This window comes from Pieris rapae, chromosome 5, assembly GCF_905147795.1.
Source record: "Pieris rapae chromosome 5, ilPieRapa1.1, whole genome shotgun sequence".
Classification (NCBI taxonomy): domain Eukaryota; kingdom Metazoa; phylum Arthropoda; class Insecta; order Lepidoptera; family Pieridae; genus Pieris; species Pieris rapae.
The window spans coordinates 1,649,391-1,668,198 of NC_059513.1; the positions used below are offsets into that span (position 1 = coordinate 1,649,391).

Sequence of the window (18,808 nt, forward strand, 5' to 3'; positions counted from 1 at the left end):
CATTGTCTTCATTAATGTATGTCACTGAGAGTCATGAGTCAACTACAACTCGCAAGTGTCAACTTCAATCGTATTCGTTTTACATTTTGTTAACAAAAAGTTACACGTTGCTATAAATTGCGAATACGTAAATTGTTTACGCTGATCTCGAATCACAATCTTATCAGATTTCATAAAATCATACCGGGATTAAAATATTTAAATATGTCGTCAACTGAAGATGTTTCCCAACTTAAAGCGGGACACCCTCCCGCAGGTAAATATTCTCCTTGTTTACATAATATTCACTAATAAATATATAAAAATAGAACATAAAAAATATGTTCGACTTCTTTGTCTTCAAAGCATTGGTAAGTGGACTTGTTTTTAGTAAAAACAATTAACAAAGAGTTTTATTCTTTATTTAACCTTGTAAACTTATATGATATCAATCACGATTCATCGTTGTTATTAAACAAAGAACGCATCAAGGTCGTGGAATGGTCAAATTGTTGCCGTGTCCAATTTCGACGAACGACTAATATCAATATTTCATTATGGGAAGTGTGCAATGTTTGATTTCCCTCTATTCTAAAGTTGCAGATAACTAATAGTAATAAAATATTTTGTACTTTTACAGTGAAAGCTGGTGGTATGAGAATTACTCAGCATAAAGTGCCTCATGTTAAGGAAACTAAAGAAACAACTACTGAAGATTTAACTGGTCTCTCTGGCCCTTCACCAGTTCCATCCAACCCAGTATCAATTGCAGGAGCTCCAAACCGAGGCAATGCAGACTTTACGCCGCAGGCGGCACAAGTAGCACATAGTCCTAAGCCTCCAACTCATATCAACGTTAAACCAAGCCCAAACATTCAACAACCCAGGAAGTAGATTATATATGCACTGTATGTTGCATTATTTACACAACTGTTGATTATATTGTTAATCATGATAGATTGATGAACTATTATAGGTGTTACTAGTTGAATACCTTACTATAACATATCATTAAATTTTGATTAATTGTTGATCCCAAACTAAACGCAAATATTAAAATTATATGCAGTTATTGTAACAGTCTATTAATAGTGTTTAGAGAGATCAACAGCTGTGCAAATAATGTTGAACATAAATTGAAGAAGAATGTTTTTGGATATGGTTAGATGATATCAAGGGTACCTAGAATTTATTTCTCTATACTTTTGATATAATGTGACTTAAAAGTGACTGTATTGGGCATGGATAAACATCAAGGTTATTTGATTTATACATTATTTAATAATGGTTTGAGCATTGAGTACTTAGTGTACTATTAATACTTTATATATTGGTTACTATGATATAAGAATAAAGGCCTACCCATATTCAAAAACAAACTTAGGTCCATAAAACAAGCAGTGACCATGATGATTAGAATGTTATAATAAGAATGTATTGTTATAATTATAGAAATGGTTCTAGATTATTGATGTTAGAAATTTAACCATATTTTGTGGTTATGTTTCTGAAGACTGCTACCAACTATATGCTAGCCCTATATTCAACATTGGAATAACTAAACATTGTGAAGTTTTAAAGAAAATGGCTAATTATAAACATTTCTTAGCAAAATATGCAACTAGAGAAGCTGGGCATAAAACAGAGTTGCAGGCAATTTCAGATTTAATTGAATAATTACATGACATTTTTCATTCTTTTTATAACAAACTGATTTCTGATCCTATTTTTTCAAGTAAGTCATGTGTGTACTGGGAAATACTGATTCATATCCAACATGACAAAAACTTAGGATCAACCAATTAACATTCTTAAGTGTTTGAGAATCATTAATATTTTTTGTGTGCAATTAACATTTATTTCTAGCAAGTAGTTTATATTTTTACTTCATTCCTTATGCATTTTCTTTGGCATTAAGCCATAAATTTTTATATTTTATACTTAGTTTTTGGTACTTATTGGAATATAACTGGCAGAAGTATAGGTTAAGAAATTTTGTTATAAAGGTACATTACCTTTTTGTTTGAAATATAAAAATCATGTTATATCAGAATTCTTGAATGTTATTTACATTTAGGTCTTGTATTTTTTACTTGCCAGACTGTCTGATTTTCTTTGTTTTAGTATTAAATTCACATTCCTATTTTTTATCATTTTGTTAACATCAACAACACATCTTTTACTTTTAAATAAAACTATCTAAATATAATGTATATTTTATTTTATAGAAAATGAAATACAATCATCAAAATGTCTAACTAAAAGTTATCTATGATTATTTGTTGTCTGAAGATCTGCCTTTAGTCTTGGATAGCATGGTATTAAAAATCTGAAAAAAAATGTAATAACTTACATGTTTTCATTTGGGTAAAAAGTAATCTTATCCTTCCTTTTATCAAAACCCTTTTTTTTATAGAACAGGGGGCAAACGGTTAGGAGGCTCACCTGTTCCAGTTCTTGCTGAATGGGATGGGAATCTAAAATACTTAAATTGTGTACATACATACCTCTTGTTCAGAATCTAATCTGGACTGTCGCGCGGACTGTTTATGCTGGGATGTGGATTCTCCTAAAATATTCCCATTAAAAATGTTTATTTCTAAAAGTAATAGATATTAGATAACTGTTGATATCTACTAGATGCTATGAATCGTTAATTAGTGGTAGGTAATTCATCGTAATAGTAAAAAGTGTATATGAACATAAATATACAGACATACCGTTATTTTGAGATTTTTCCAATTTTTCAGGCTGAAAAAGAAACCAAATAATAATAGGATATAGGATAGGGAATAAAATTAACTATAGTGCTAACTCAAAATAACTTTATTCATATAGTAACCAAGGAGGTGCACTTTTGAACGTCAACAGAGAAGATTTAAATTGATATTTAAATTTACTACCAGTTTGAAAGTCAAGGGCGTAGAGCTGACAAGAAGAACTGTCAAGATCTGTCCACTACTGTTTTCAATCGCGAAATTGACTCAATCATTCAAATAAGTTAATAATGCAGAATAAATATTGAACTGGCGCATATCAATTTAGGATCATTAAAATTATCGTCAAATTCATACATTAATTTACGATTAATACAATAAATATTACTGTGCAGATATAGTATTATTATACATTATGAGTTTCACAAATCATGTGTATCATCCTACCCAAACCTCACTCATTAAACTTGTCTATGGGTAAAAACTTAAGACCCATGCGTCATCTCATAGCTAACGGAACAGTAATAAATTTATAAAAACTAAAAATAGATACTGATGTCGCAAAATTATGTACGCAAGCTGAGTATTGAAATCGCAGTTATGTGGTAGGCTGGCAGACATACAAATAAAATGTTACTCACCACATTATCCAAGCTCGGTTTGTAATATTTAGAGAGTTCCTTATCGGTATGAGATCCTACCCCCGGTATTGTTGATGAAGCTAAAATAATACGTTTTTTGAAGCACAGAAAATAATGATGTCGTAACTTTTGTGTGAAACTAAGCTGCAATACACATAAGCACTAAGTTCTGATTGCGACTTATTATCTGTATCGGTCACATATGATCTTGAAAATCATTATCATTGAATTAAAGTTAAGAAAATTTTAGTATTAATTCAATATACTTAATTAAATACGTTTTAATGTTTGCATATTTTTTGTGTACCTATGTGTTACTTGAATATACATAATATGTAAAATGATGTATTTAATTTTTTACTAACACATCTGTTTTCCCCACACGGACTCCCTATAGTTGACCCGTTTGGCCCCTCGTTTCCGCTTGCGTCCGCGCATAACGCTCTTATTGCGCGATTCAATAGATAACTTTCTTATCACTCTGTGGTATAGGCAACGGGAGGAGGCGTTGGAAACCTGCATTAAGGTATATATAGATAGATATTAGCTTAATCTGTGAACGTATGGCACTTAATTTTGATTCTTTGTTTAAAAAAATGAATTTGAGCTAATACTTTTAACGACATTGTTTATTTATTAAGTACATTTATGAATTTTAATAGCACTGTTATTTCCGGTTACATATCAAGAAAAATATTGAAAATCTAAGAGGATACTGAACCTAACGAATAAAATCATCAGTAATCTTTAATGCTAGATAAAACCAATTAATACATTATCTTCTGTATTAATTTGAAACTAACCAGTTCGCATTGTAAATCGTCAAGTTCGTCCTCCATTATGTCCAATTCGTCTGTATCTTTTGCTGGGACTATTAATAATTTTGTCTCTGGACACTGACTGGATACGACCAGTTGTGATGACTTTGGAAATATAAGACGATGGACTGTCCTACAATTTATTAAAATCTGCTGTATACTTTTCTATTAACAATTACATGTAAAGGAAAACTTCTTAAGATGTTTGTGACTACAATCTATTCGAAAAAACTTAATAAAATAAGTGTATAAACGCGTCTTCTCTTTCAGTAACTTCATACTATAATAATTAATCATAACATTATTAATTACTTTGGCATGTGACAGAGAGACTTATAGCGTGTTAACAAATAAGTGTTATTCTTTATAATGTGTATTACCGTGGTATATAACAAGGTGGTTGGAACACCTCTCTGGTAGCCATATCCTGACACACTCCGTCTAACAATACTATATCTTCCATTAATTCACCAACCACAAATATCTTAAACAAAAAATATATCATCGGGGTAACATTTCATATATCTGTCTCGAAGGACCAATAGTCAATGAAAGCCAGTACTATCAGGCTTGTATGCTAACAATATCCAAGAAAATATGAAATAACAAATTTTACACACTGACATCAATTAAATTAGAACATAAAAATTACAAACAAGCAAAAAAATAAATAAACAAGCAAACACAAAATTATAAAATAAAAGTTTCGGTTTTTGGAATCCTTATTCGTTTTTATACAACAAAATTATCTGCTTCAGGTTAAACCCGCTCAAACTTATCTAGATAGCCTTTTGATATGGACAGAAATAAATACCTTAAAAGCCTTTAGGCAAGGCACAAAAGCGTGTTCCAATCGCATACTGATTTTCTCACTTGACCAGGAATGATAAGCTGGAACGTTTGGTAGCACCATTAGAGATAACTTGATGCCTATTTCACGCCACATTGACGCTTCCAACCTGAATGACTTGCATAATGAATATGGAATAATTTTCAAAAGAAGAATAGCAAATCAATGGAAATAATATATTGGACTACTTGAGATTTCAGCAGATTTTTGCTGCGCACCACCACTTTGTGGAACCAGCTGCCCACTGAAGTATTTCCGAACCAATTCGACTTAGGGTCCTTCAAGAAAAGAGCGTATACATTCTTAATAGGCAACGCACTCGCGAGCCCTCTAGTATTGAGAGTGTCCATGGGCGGCGGTATTACTTAACATCAGGTAAGCCTCCTGCCCATTTGCCTCCTGTTCTATAAAAAAAGCAAAAATAAACAGCAAAGCCTGAAACATCTGTGTCCTACCCTGCCTTAGCAATGGTTGCGAAACAGTATGATAACACAAGCCCCAATGAAAAATGAAGCAAAACATTCTCGGAATAGTAACCTAGAAACGGAAAAGATTGGATGACGAACTCAAATTAAGAGTTGGCGACAACTGGAGAAGGTTCGCAATGAGAGAGAACATTGAAAACGGATAGAGGAGGCCTTTGCCTTGGCAAAGCCAACGCCTGGCTTGCCTTGCCTCTTGAGGCATACCCAACGTCGAGACTCATGTAGTTTATAACTTATATTAAAGATCACAGATCATAGAGTTTCAGAATTTAATATGTGTAAAACACTTTCATGCTTAGACTACCGTGCCGGTTTTCATAAATTTTACAAATATACAATATTTTGATTAGGGCACCATTTAGGGTCATTGAATTGTGGATTATATGACGTAACCTTACCTATCAAGGTGCTGGCATAATCTGTCTTGTTACACAATAAAATAAGGTAACTTGAAGGCTGAAATTTGTTTAAAAGGCTAGAGACTAAGGGTTTGATTTGCCACAGTTCAAACAACTTTAAACGAGAGAAAAATAGGGATGTGAAAACGGTCATTTTCCAGGATAAAAGTAGAATCAGACTAATTCTGTTATCGTCACTGTTAACATATTAGGTATTTGGACCATAAATTTGGCTCGCAGTAGCGCAGCAGACGCCTTTGACGAGGACATGGATTGAGGGAAACTTACTTACCGACCCGAGACCGATGGGTTATAGTGGGTACACTTTAACGAGATACCCCTGCGCGGGAGACTATACATCCATCTTCCAGCAATAAAAAAGGTTTTTGGAACACCACGTCATATTTATAACCTTACCCCATTATCGGATGTGGGGCAATATTGAATGCATCCTTGACTACTTGTATGGTGATGTAATATGCTTGGACGGCGGAATCGCAGCGTACTGTATAGTTGTAAGGACGATTCGTTAGTACCTGGAAACATTAAAAAATCTCGAATATTGTAGCCCTTAGATGCCCTTAGTGATAACTTCTTAAACGTTTTAATGAGAAAAAACTCATCTTTTGACTCTAAAAGAAAATTTCATACAAAAATTACACTTTCTAAAAGATAATAGCAGCAGCCCCTCTTAACTCACCCCCAATACTCCAATAGCGTTCCCAGATACAATATACTCCTGACTCGGTTCAGAGAACTTCAAGTCAGTGAGGAATTCATAATTGGGAATTGCTTCATCCATTTCGTCGTCTGGTGGAATGTATTTCGCTTCACACAGCCCTGATACCAAGATGTAAAGGCCTTTTGGCTGGTCACCTAAGAATGATCGCTGAGTTTCATCATCGGACGTCAAGGTAGAATACGAAATACCATCCGTATTACCTCGACGTCCGTTGTTCTAGAACTCAGCGTTAATAAAGATACTTTTCGTCGCGAACCAACACTATGTGAAACCAGCTAGCAATTCGACTTAGGGTCCTTCGAGAAAAGAGCGTACCAATTCTTAAAAGGCCAGCAACGTACTTGTTACTCTGGTAATGTGAGTGTCCATGGGTGGTATCACTTAGCATCAGATGAGCCTTCTGCCCGTTTGGCGGATAATCGTTTAATAAATTAACAAACCAAAAATATTTTCATTGTTTAATTTAAATCGGGTGATATACACACCGTCTGCGCATCAACTAGAAAAGATTAATGTTTCTTAATCTATTAAGTTAGGGCTGGACCATGGAGACCCGTAGAACTTATATCACGACATACAGAAATAACTTTACCTCTAAATATCAATACATCATTAATATTATAATTATGTATTTCCGAGTTTTCTATGAAAAAGTCTGCTACTCTCTCGTTGCCTTGGAGCCAAGATATGGCGCGGAGCTGGGTCTGAATATAATCAACGAAGATATTTTATATAAAGGTATTTTACTCTGACAGATTGTAGTTGAGCACATTAATTAAAAAAGTTGTCTACTGAACATTGCAATAGGTGTTAATATTTTGTGATAAACTAAATTCAAATTCAAAAATAATTTATTCACGTAGGTAACATAATGTACACTTATGAACGTCAAAAAAAATACATTAAATGCTTCTAATTTTACATTTACTGCCAGTTCTCAAATCAAGGGCGTAGAACGGAAGAGATCTGGCAATAAACTCTCCGCCACTCTTTTTAATCGCCAAGTCATTTTCTTTGTATATTTTAAAAATATTTGATTGATCACCTCCGGTGAAGACGGTGCAACTAAACTTCCCTTATGTCGAATAGCTTGGACTTTCTCTTGTATCGCGGTTACTAGTAAACGGTACTCCATTTCGTCTAGAAAACCTGCAAATTTAAACAAATATAAAAATTCTGAGCAGTGCTGGCCTAGTGGCTTTAGCGTGCGACTCTCACACCTGAGGTCATAGGTTCGATCCCGGGCTGTGCACCAATGGACTTTCTTTATGTGCGCATTTAACATTTGCTCGAACGGTGAAGGAAAAATATCGTGAGGAAACCGACATGTCTTAGACCCAAAAAAAGTCGACAACGTGTGTCAGGAACTGGAGGCTGATCACTTGCCTATTAGATTTAAAAATGATCATGAAACAACTTCAGAAATCTGAGGCCAAGACCTAAATAGGTTGTAGCGCCACTGATTTATTATAAATATAAATTCTATCTATAACTCGATGTACATATAAATAATTCAGGACACAGTTTAAAAAGCAAAACTTAAATCAACAAAATTAAAATTCGCTTACTAGAAACAGATTACTTATTGGAAATAGAACTAAAATCAGAACCAGTTAAATAAAGTTTGCTTCAAGGTAAAGTAAAGACAGTGTTATTGAGAGACCAAATTATAACACATTGCAATGTCTACAAGTCCTTAAAAAACTAGAGCCATGCTTCTCTTAAAAAAAACCTACGTAATCGGATAATTTTGATCAGATTTTTTGCTTCTCTACCGAAATCTATTGTACCATCTAATTGCAGGTAGTTTATATGCCATAAAAACCTTCTTCTTTAAGTTGCATTGCATCTGAGAGCATTATATTAAGGGTAGACGTGGTCGCTTGTCTCGTCTTCACTGTGATCGCTGTCCATGGCCTGTCTCTTTGTAACAAACCCAGTTGGCGGGTTACAACGAGTCTAGAAAAATCATTTATTCATATAGATAATCATTGCCCTATTCAAGAATATCAGAAAAATCCACGTTGAGTCTTCTGTATGACGTCTGACTTTGACACTAGTGAACTTACTCTATGAACATAAAAATTTGTTCACTGAGTCAAAGCAACTATAGTTTGTGTCTTATGTATTTGTATTGAATATTATGTTTTTCGACATAATCCTTGTGGTTTAGTAGTAAAGTAATGTTTGTATTTTTGTGAATAAATAAGTTAAATGTGTTAAATATTTGTTAATTTATCCAAACGCATCCAATGCAATAGGTACCTCAAGTCAGTCATCGTTTGAGTACTATCCGCCAAATTTTTATACAAAATATGACATTGACATGGACATTGACAGCTCTTTTCATTAGATTTAAATGTAAGTGACGTTTTAGAATATTTGCTTAGGAGTTTATCGTCGTATGGTCGAGTTATATAAATAATGTTATAAGTTTCCTATGTCTTATATAGCAGGGTTATTATGTATAAAAATACCTGTCAGCTTCAAGTCTATTATAAAGGGTCTCTTGAATCTGCTGATTATCAACTAGCTGCGGCAAGAGATTACACACCTCAGTTTCCCCAGTTACGAATCCCTGAAAATTAAAATTAAAATATAAGCAAACTGTCTTAATAAGAAAATATGAAATACACCATTGAAAATATATCAATGTATATATCTTACCTTTCCAACATCATATCCAAACGCCAGTTGTATATCTATCATTCGGTCTATATACGCCATTATTTTTGGTACAGATACCCTGAAAGATTTCGACAATATTATAATAATTTATAAGTTATTTAACTTAGAAAATGCAAATTTCTTTAATAATGTAGAAATATTTTTTTGTGATATTTAAATAAATTTTATTTAATTAGATATTGCGTTATAATAAAACTTTCAATGTATCAAATACCGTTTTTCTAGTGTCGTTTTTTCCACAAACCTCAAATAAAGCGATATAAAAATTTTAAAATCATTTTAATAAATTTTATAGTTCCAGCACGAAATTATTTTTTTATTGAAATTAAAAAACTGTCGAACCCTCTGGAATTATCTATAGATTATATATTTTAGAATATGGAGAAATACCGGGCCAATTTGCATAGACGTAAAAATCTCAACATTCTCAACAGTTTCGTCGCCGTTAGAACACTGGAATTTAAATTATTCCATTTATCCCAAGGTGTAACCGAATCAATTATATCGAGGATCAAATCTGAAATCAAAATAACTATAATCAAACGACCAAACCAAAAACTACATTGGTCTACAATCCTTGGTTTTGGCAACGGACTTACTTAATATATATCTGTATTTCCGCCACTCTTTAGAGTTTATGTGAACTGGAACTAATCAATCCCGAAGATAAGGATCACTCTAATATTCGTAAAATGTAAATTCATACATTTTACTTAGCCTAATTGATGTACGTTTAACGATAGTTTTGATTTATTTGGTGATAATCACGCTTGTTGTAAAAACGAATACAATTTCCATATAAGGAGTAGTTTATCTTCTGGAGCCTGGTTGTATCGATAGATTAGTTCTGTAAATACTTTATAAATAGCTTTGTGTCTTTGTCATAACTGTAATGACCTCGGGTTGGTAGCCACAAGCAGTATTTAAGACTGTTTTTAAAACAAAAAACGCTTACCACCAGTCGCCATGACAATGATGAAAAAATCTAGTTTATTCCAATGAGATTTGAAATAACCACGAATCGTCAGAGCATAGAACTTAATAAGCATTTCCAGGACATAGATTATAAAAAAGAACCTGTAATTAATTCATTGTATAAATAATTATGCGGGGTCCCCAGTGTTGGCTAGGCTTCAGCGTGCGACTCTCATCTCTGAGGTCGTGGGTTTGATCCCCGGCTATGCACCAATGGACTTTCTAAGTGCGCATTTAACATACTCCTGAAGGAAAACATCGTGAAGAACCCAGCTTGCCTACAGCTGCGGTTTTTTAGAAACAAAAAACCGCATGTGTCAGACACAGGACGCTGATTTGAGATACGGAAACCTGAGGTCCAGACCTAAAAAGGTTGTAGCGCCATCAATTTATATATATGTATTATATGACCTATCCCGATTATTGCAATGTGTTTTGAAAAGGAATTATTACCAAACAGAAACACCCATTAGGCATATTTATTGTAATAAGAATGTTATAGTGTATCAGGTTATGCATGCAAATCCAAGATTTAAAACTGAATACTATAATATATATATTATATGGGTACTTAACCAAGTGACTTATGAACGTCAATAGAAAAGATGTTAAATAGATTCTTAATTTAAATTGACTACCAGTCCACAAATCAAGAGCATAGTGGGCAAGAAGATCTGGCAAGAAACCATCCGCCACTCTTTTTTGAATCGTAGTAATAGAATAATAGTTTGAACTGAAGCAAATCAATGCCAAGAATTAGAATAATTTAAATAATCGTCAAATTTATAGAAAAGTTTTAGTAATTTACGTTTAACCTAGTTTTCAATTTGTTAGTGATAATATTATCTCTCCTATAAAAATAAATTACTCACAAATTTAAAGATTTAATAGCAATAGTTACTTCACGGTTCACTGGTCCCCTCAAAGCGACTTCACACAATATAACGGGTGTATTACATAATATCATTATGTATATGAATCCATCGAACCAAATGTTGCTAACGATACGATAGCAATACTGCCGCCAGGGATGTCGTGGTACCTGCGCGTTGGCTGCGTCTGGCATCATCATATCTACCAGTTTACGACGAAGCCAGACCGCGTGAGCCTAAAAAAGCGCGAGGCTGTAGAATAATTAGGTTATCGAAATAAGACCAGAAAATAGTTAGATGTTTTGACAGGAAGAAGAAAAGATGTATTGGTTTCGGGCTAGCCATCAGTGCAGGTTTACCAGCAGACTGGAAGTCTGAACCTAGGGCGGAAAATTTTGGAACCGATACTTTTGCTGCCGCATAGATAACATGAAGATTTCTGGATGACGGTTTTCTGATGTTTTTCAGACATAAATCTGCAACAAGTTTTGATCAACCCCCCAAGTTTTGATCAAGACATAATTGACCTCTGCGCCCCCAGCTCACACTTTGTATGAGTGAAAAGAGCTAAATAGCAGGAGTATTTCCTATATACCTATACATACCAGTCTTGCTAGTGGGAGGCTACGAACGAGACGGTTTGTGTATAATTTTGTGCCCAAAATCAAACGCAGAAATAACAATACACGAGGCTAATCAACAACAGATGCCGAAAAATTCCATACCGACCTTTGGCTTCCACAAAGTCCCCAATTGCTCCAAATTAATCTTCCCATTATCTGAGTCCGCAGCCACTTCCACAGCTTGAACTAACGTCCTCACCCCGTCTTTGCTTATTTTACCGTGCTCATACTGACGCCAATAGGAAATTTTGAGAGCTTTCAACAACCTTTGATTAGCTTCCCTGTTAAATTAATTGAGCATTACAAGCTTGCAGGTATTATGAGCAGCCCACTGTTTATCTATCTAGGCTTCTACCTCTAAGTTAGGGTTTCTACCATTTGCAATTATACAACAAAAAAGTGCAATTTATTTTCTTTATTAATTTACATTTTTGCTTTTTCAGTTTTATCTATCTTGGCTACACAATTGCCCTTGCATTACAATCTATATATAAACATCGATTCAGCGCCGATCAATAATATCGATAAATTATTACGGCAAAAGAAATTACATCATGTGAAATAAAATATGGATCGCATTTATGTTATTATTACTAGAAAGGCTATTTTTTGTTATTTGATAAACCGTTTAATTTTCGATGTCGTTTAATTTTAACTTTGTACCAACGAGAACAAATGATTGTCTCTGTTCATTTCACCGACACCACAACACAAGGTTATCGCCTAGTGTAGTAATTGGACATTTAAGTATGACTTTTCATGCTTTCAAGAACCTGTTTTAATATTTTTAAATACACACATATTTTATTTAATCTAAAAGTCAAAGTCAACGTCACAATTATGAACATCAGAAAAGAAGTTAAATTAATTGTAAATCTACATATTCGCAAGTCAAGGGCGTAGAGCGGACAAGAACTGGCTAGAAATTTCCACCACTCTTTTCAATCGCACACAATAGTACAGTCTTACCTCATCATTTCCGCTATTTCCTTCTTCGTAGGCTCGTTGGGTATCTCTCTTTCGCAATCGGGACAAGTGGTGTAATGATATCCCATATACGTGTCGTCATCACTATCTTCATCACGGCCGGACATTTGCAACTGGTATGGGTGTTTGATCGTTGTATCTGATGAAAGAAGATATCGATTTAGGGAACTAGTGGTTAGGTTTTGTAGTAATAAAGTCTAACATACATAATCTACGGTTCGTATTATATCGTATTAGAAATCAAGTTCTATAAATTCTAAAAGTCTTGGCCTCAGATAGATTTTCTTTTTTGCGTATGAGGAGCAAACTAACTGTTGTGGTCTCTGGCAGAATGACCAGTGCTGTGGAACACGTCAGCTCTTCAGCATAATGCTAACCCAGGGCCAGTTACTAACACAGCACACACACCTTACAAATCTTATTTCTTTGTTTTTATTTTTCGATAATTATATTGTGTGTGTTTCGTTAGTAATAAATGTTATGTTATGTTAGATTGCATACGTATCTTTTAGTCGTTTATATGTCTAATAAATAGTATCGTTCTGTGACTAACGCCTAACACATTTGGGAGAAATGTCACATACCGGATTCCTCACCATACAAAATGTCTGTTACTATTGTTATAGTACCTATATATTTAACAATAATGAATATTCATGAACGAAAGTTCACTTACTAGCCTGTACCAGGTCCCAGTTAGCATCGGCAAGGAACTTATCCATCTTCAACATAGAAATACATCGATCCCTCGTCATCATGACGCGTTTTACACAATTCGTCATATTGGCCTTTTTGGCAAGGGATATTTCAGCTAGGCCTAGGATCTTCAAGACTTTGGTAATCGTGGTTGCATTTATGAGAAGAGATAGCAAAACTAGCCCAGCAGTTTGGATTATAAAGACCTGGAAGTAGCTCGATATCAACAGAGTACCAAATACATGTTGATGTTTTAAATAAAGCATATGATGCTAATAGCTAACAAATACCTATCAGTTTATTATTATTATTACTAAGCCGCTACTTCTGTAACCCAGTATAATAAATATAATATTAATTATTATTAAAGGCTTAGTGTAGTACTCGTGTTTTGTAACACTTGTTAAAGTTATATGACCTAGCTAGTTGATGAGAATGCTGCATTCTGAATATCGGTGAGTTTTGACTAAAACGTCGGAAACGACAAATGGAGTGGTGGAATGACTGGTGTGTCTAGAAATTTTGTTGGGCTAAAAAATCTAGATGATACATTTGACTTACCTCCCCGAAATCCGCAGTCAACGGCGTTTCAAGAACAATTAAAGCCAAACAGAGAGATAATGGTCCGCGTAAGCCACCCCAAACACAGGCCATCGCATGCTGCCAGGACATTCCATATCCTATGTTCCGCAATATAGGAGTCATGGCCGCATACACTAATAACCTCGAAGCATATACTGTAGTATACGTCACAAATACCAACGCCACTTGCCTCACAGATATAACATAACACAACTTCTCAAATATGACCACTCCAACGATCGTAAACACCAAAGTATTCGCTATATGCGATAGAATCCTCCAAAAGTGTGACACAATTTGCTCCACTTCAGCAGAAATGGTTGACTTTCTGGTGCTCACCATGACTCCCGCAATAACAGTCCCCAACAAGCCAGATACGTAAAAGAATTTCTCACCTATGTAGTACGTCAAGAAAGCACCAGCCAACGTCAGAGTAACACAACATAACAAATCATAGTATGTGAGAGATAGCAATCCGGATGTAATCTTTCCCATGACCAAGCCAAGTAACACCCCTCCCCCCGCGAATCGTATCAACATTAAAGAAATTTGAGATGCATCAGTAAGAGCCGACGCTAGATATCCAAGTACTGCTGTAAACTCGATCATAACAGTGGCATCACCTATTAAACCCTCACCAAGTAGTAACACACTGATATTTTTACCCTTGGTAAGTTCTTTTAACTGCGTAACGATTTCGACAGGATATATAGGCGAACAGACAATACCAAACAGAAGAGCGGTGGTAAAACTCCATGACGATTCAATCAAATAATATGCCATGAAGGCTGCCATAAGAGCAGTGAGCAACACTCCTGCAACACCAACCATTAAAATTTGAGGAAAACTCTTCCAGAATGAGTGAGAATCGACGCTATAGGACGTGAAAAATAGTATTATCGGAAGGAAAACTGTCAGCAGCAAATCTACGTCCATGTAGCAAATCGTAACAAACGGTTTGAAGGCTGGATATTTATGGGCAAAAAATCCTAGAAAGCCACCAAAGATGAACATTACCACTCTATATGGTATACACATTGTGGTGCTTAGCATGACAGCTCTTACTATGACACCAACTAAAAGTGTTAGAAATATGAAAAGAAATGCCAAAGATGTTGGGTAAGCTATAGGTGGTGTCTTCATTTCATCTATTTTCCCTTGCAACACTTCACTATGTGTTTCATTTAAACTTTGTGTATTAACCATAAAAAATAATATCGAAAATATATAAATAGACGACATTTTCGGCATGGCCATATAGATACATGAAAACGAAAGTATGAAATAATTTTTATTCAAAAATGTCTTAACATAACAATGTCTTATGTAAAAAACTCAAATATAAAAAAACACAATATTATTATTAATACAGAAAATTAACTTATTTATTTAGTTTTACGAACAATTTCTCAAATATTCAAGTTTTGATATCATATCCAGTCATTTCTTAGCTGCAATTTTTCCCATTTAAATTATTGGAAAACTCAGCCTTAACCGAGCTTTCTCCGGACTTTTGTATGGCGAAAACTTTTGCGGAGTTCTTTGTTTAGATGGCGATTTTAGCGGTGTCATTCCTGATGATTTTTTTGGTGTCATTCTTGAAGATCTTCGGGGTAGGTTGTCTTCATTAAAACTTACCCTGTTTTTACCTACTCTCTTTTGATTCTCTAACTCTCTCAACTCCTTATAAGCCTGTTCTAACATTCGTCGCTTCCAATCCTCGTAAGGTTCTATTTTTGTTTCTGTTGTCTCTTTTACAGGACTTTCATCTATCTCCATTTCATTTTCATCTGAAAATTTTAAACATATTTAACTGAATACACAAACTCTAGTCTACATACATTTGGTTAATGTATGTAGACTAGAGTTTACTACATATATTTCAAATAAAGGAGTTGATTTGATCAAATAAGATAAATAAGTACATAGAACACTGATCAATCTTTGTACACTTAATTGCACATCACAAAAACATACACACGGCAACAGGCATAACAAAAAGCGATCTCTTCCAAGCAATCAAGTAAAAGTTACATGAACAAGTTAACATCAATCTTATATTTTTAAGTTAACCAACTTCAAAAGAGAAATTATTAGTTTGACCTGTATGTAGATGATATTGTAAGAGTTGGATTATATTTAGTAAGATGATGCATTTAGGCTTCCAATGATGTGTGCAAAATTTTGTAAATGTATGTATGTCCTCAAATTTCTAGGTAACTAATGGGCCCTGGATTTATCATTTTTGAAGTTGACAGAATATCCAAAACATTTCTGGAGGGGAATGTATAATATTAACCTGGGGTTAATTACAATTACAGGTATTTGAATTTGATTGATTTTTCTAAATTACTTTCATTATGTAATGTCAAATATATCATTGACACACAGGTGTCAGCATCACACCATGAGGCAAACATTTTACAAATGTTATTGTAAACAGTTTAATAAATTAATGGGTTAAGAATCTGATTGGGATATTTTTAACATTTTGCTGCAGTGCAAAAATACATGAGAAATATTTTAACTACATAAAACGCATGGCACAAAACAAAGTAATTAAAACGAAAAATAAGAAGTGGACATGATCATGATAATTTCAGACCATCACAATAAGTTGGGATATCATGTAGACATGTTTTGCTTGTACAGTAGATTTAATTATGAAGATATATACTAACTTTCAACAACAACTTTGGGTGGCCGTCCCCTTTTTTTTACAAGAAACTTTTCATCCACAATTTTCGTCCACTCTGTATCCAACTCACTCCATTGCCCAGGTTTAAGTCGTGATTTTTCTATTATTTTAGATTTTGTTATCTTTACTTTATTAATTCTGTAAATGTAAATTAATTTTCTGATATAAGTGTGGCCTCATTTTAAAATCAATAGTCAAGGTATTATGGCAAGCTTATTGAGGGATTACCTATATTAAAATAATCTAAAAAAATGATAGTTGTTTATTCATCAGGTTACTTCCATAATTAATAACCAATAATGAAATTGTGACTGGTTGAAATTAATAATATCACATACACACAAATTAAAGCACAACTTTCATCCTGTTCTGTAATTCATTATAAAAACTTGAGATTTCTCTACAAATTTATATTGAAATGTTTTACCTACAAGCCTGGTATACTGCCATACAAACATACTGGGGTAATGTCAAATCCAATGCCTGAAATTAAAAGAGTTTTATAAGAAAAAATCTGTACTACTATTACTCTTAATATTACTACTATTTTTATTTCAATCAATCTCTGTTATCTACACATTTAAAGCATTAACTTTTGTTTGTACTCAGGTCAACATACCACTTTGGAGCTTGTTTCATATTCTTTTATGATGCTTTCAGCAAGATCCTGTACTCCGGTACACTGCAGGTTTAAGCAGAGTGCCGATATTGATAGCTTGTCATTGTCCAACTCAAGTAAATTCTCAATCACCTTTCTAGAATTTCTATAGCTTGGTCCCTTTAACCCTGAATACTTAACAGCAGCTTTCTAAAAACATCAGAACACAATTTAATTGTTGTCTTACTATATTAAAAAGTCCATTACTAAACAAATCAGAACTAAGGATAAACTGGTGGATTCAAACTGTAGTAATTAATGAGTAATAATGGTTAATTTACATATATGCTCCAATGCTGCTCCTTTTGGAATCACCCTGATCTTTTGACACAAATAGATGACGTAATGAATATTAGCTTAGAATCACTTCTTCATATGCAGCTGAACAAGCAATCTTGGACCCAAGCATCCTTACCAATCCGTTTAGTTATTAGGTTTATTAGATTTAACTACAATTATGTTAAATAGTAATATATATATTCCATGTAATATATTAAATTCTCATGAGTAATAACACTTACTTCATCAAAATTAGTACCAAGCAAAGAAGCTGCCAAATCTAGAAGTATTACAATTTTACTTGTGTCTGAAAAGTTATTCCCTGGAGTAGATTTAATTTGAAGTAAGCGTTCAAATTCTGCAGCTTTGCTAAAAAACAAATTATTTAAGTAATATAATGGTGTAAAGACAATTAATGTGTGTTAATTACATAAGCTAAAAAGATTTTGGTTCAAAATCAAGGGATCAGTTGCATCAGGAAACTACCCTTCGTAGTACTCAGCTTTGCTGTATGAGATATTTGTAGCCAAAAAATTAACACGAACCTCAGAACTTTTACTTCGTCAGCCAAACCTAATTTTACAGCTAAGAGCCGCAGAGTTTTTGACGTAGCCATTTTAATTAGATTACGTAGCTTTGGATATTTCTTAAATTAATATTAATACTTCATTTATGTCAGGCTCCGCCTTTTAAACGCATTAGTCTAACCGCCGTCTATTCGCTTTTGACATATTCATTATCATTTTGAAATGGGTTTCATTTTACATTTGGAAGCTGACTATTGACTGGTATTTTGTCTACAAAGTACAAAATTGTTTTTTTTATCGGTGACAACAGCTGATGTATTTGTTATCTATGAAGTCTTTGCGTCTCGTTCTACGCAAAATCATGATTACGTAATCTTATTGTCATTACTAAGATTTTAACAATATGTATTTTGCTATTAAAATATTTAAACATTGAACTTATCAATCACTATTGCTTCACAGTTAACAACTTCATTTATGTAAAAACTTCATACATTGAAATGGTGGGATAGGCGTAATACTAAGTGGACACCTAGGGCTGTCACTTGTAGCGTATCGTAGATACGCACTAAAAATGTACATACTGTTTGGTG

General features: G+C 33.8%; 3 protein-coding genes across 3 annotated transcripts; 1 reads left to right on the top strand and 2 right to left on the bottom strand.

The window, feature by feature from the left end:
* The first annotated feature begins 59 nt into the window (after positions 1-59).
* On the top strand, positions 60-1,368 carry LOC110996346 (death-associated protein 1). Its single transcript, XM_022263967.2, has 2 exons — positions 60-256; positions 620-1,368. Exons 1-2 carry the CDS (start codon positions 205-207, stop codon positions 871-873), a joined length of 306 nt encoding a protein of 101 aa, XP_022119659.1. The 5' UTR covers positions 60-204; the 3' UTR covers positions 874-1,368.
* A 675-nt stretch (positions 1,369-2,043) lies between these two features.
* On the bottom strand, positions 2,044-15,196 carry LOC110996333 (sodium/hydrogen exchanger 10). The gene is made up of 22 exons (XM_022263952.2): positions 14,033-15,196; positions 13,452-13,677; positions 12,758-12,914; positions 11,895-12,069; positions 11,166-11,401; positions 10,274-10,395; positions 9,709-9,835; positions 9,298-9,376; positions 9,108-9,208; positions 8,456-8,589; positions 7,676-7,779; positions 7,223-7,334; positions 6,589-6,764; positions 6,306-6,424; positions 4,970-5,114; positions 4,536-4,639; positions 4,141-4,288; positions 3,703-3,853; positions 3,338-3,417; positions 2,700-2,730; positions 2,487-2,548; positions 2,044-2,308 (listed from the first exon to the last, which is right to left on the bottom strand). Exons 1-22 carry the CDS (start codon positions 15,194-15,196, stop codon positions 2,255-2,257), a joined length of 3,807 nt encoding a protein of 1,268 aa, XP_022119644.2. The 3' UTR covers positions 2,044-2,254.
* Positions 15,197-15,327: 131 nt separating this feature from the next.
* Positions 15,328-18,427, bottom strand: LOC110996354 (origin recognition complex subunit 6). Its single transcript, XM_022263981.2, has 6 exons — positions 18,234-18,427; positions 17,931-18,057; positions 17,371-17,559; positions 17,179-17,234; positions 16,735-16,889; positions 15,328-15,843 (listed from the first exon to the last, which is right to left on the bottom strand). The coding sequence occupies exons 1-6, from the start codon at positions 18,302-18,304 to the stop codon at positions 15,521-15,523; spliced, it is 921 nt and encodes a 306-aa protein (XP_022119673.2). The 5' UTR covers positions 18,305-18,427; the 3' UTR covers positions 15,328-15,520.
* Positions 18,428-18,808: the final 381 nt, after the last annotated feature.

What these genes read in the sequence shown, in the direction of transcription:
- LOC110996346 (XM_022263967.2), top strand. Translation starts at nt 205, where the DNA reads ATGTCGTCAACTGAAGATGTTTCCCAACTTAAAGCGGGACACCCTCCC. An exon ending in AGCGGGACACCCTCCCGCAG is followed by an intron (nt 257 to 619) that starts GTAAATATTCTC and finishes GTACTTTTACAG; the next exon opens with TGAAAGCTGGTGGTATGAGA.
- LOC110996354 (XM_022263981.2), bottom strand. Translation starts at nt 18,304, where the DNA reads ATGGCTACGTCAAAAACTCTGCGGCTCTTAGCTGTAAAATTAGGTTTG. An exon ending in TTGGTACTAATTTTGATGAA is followed by an intron (nt 17,560 to 17,930) that starts GTAAGTGTTATT and finishes TGATGTTTTTAG; the next exon opens with AAAGCTGCTGTTAAGTATTC. An exon ending in GCAGTATACCAGGCTTGTAG is followed by an intron (nt 16,890 to 17,178) that starts GTAAAACATTTC and finishes TTACATTTACAG; the next exon opens with AATTAATAAAGTAAAGATAA.
- LOC110996333 (XM_022263952.2), bottom strand. Translation starts at nt 15,196, where the DNA reads ATGAAGACACCACCTATAGCTTACCCAACATCTTTGGCATTTCTTTTC. An exon ending in CTGGGACCTGGTACAGGCTA is followed by an intron (nt 12,915 to 13,451) that starts GTAAGTGAACTT and finishes TTCTTTCATCAG; the next exon opens with ATACAACGATCAAACACCCA. An exon ending in CTTGCCTAAAGGCTTTTAAG is followed by an intron (nt 4,640 to 4,969) that starts GTATTTATTTCT and finishes TTTTTGTTTAAG; the next exon opens with ATATTTGTGGTTGGTGAATT.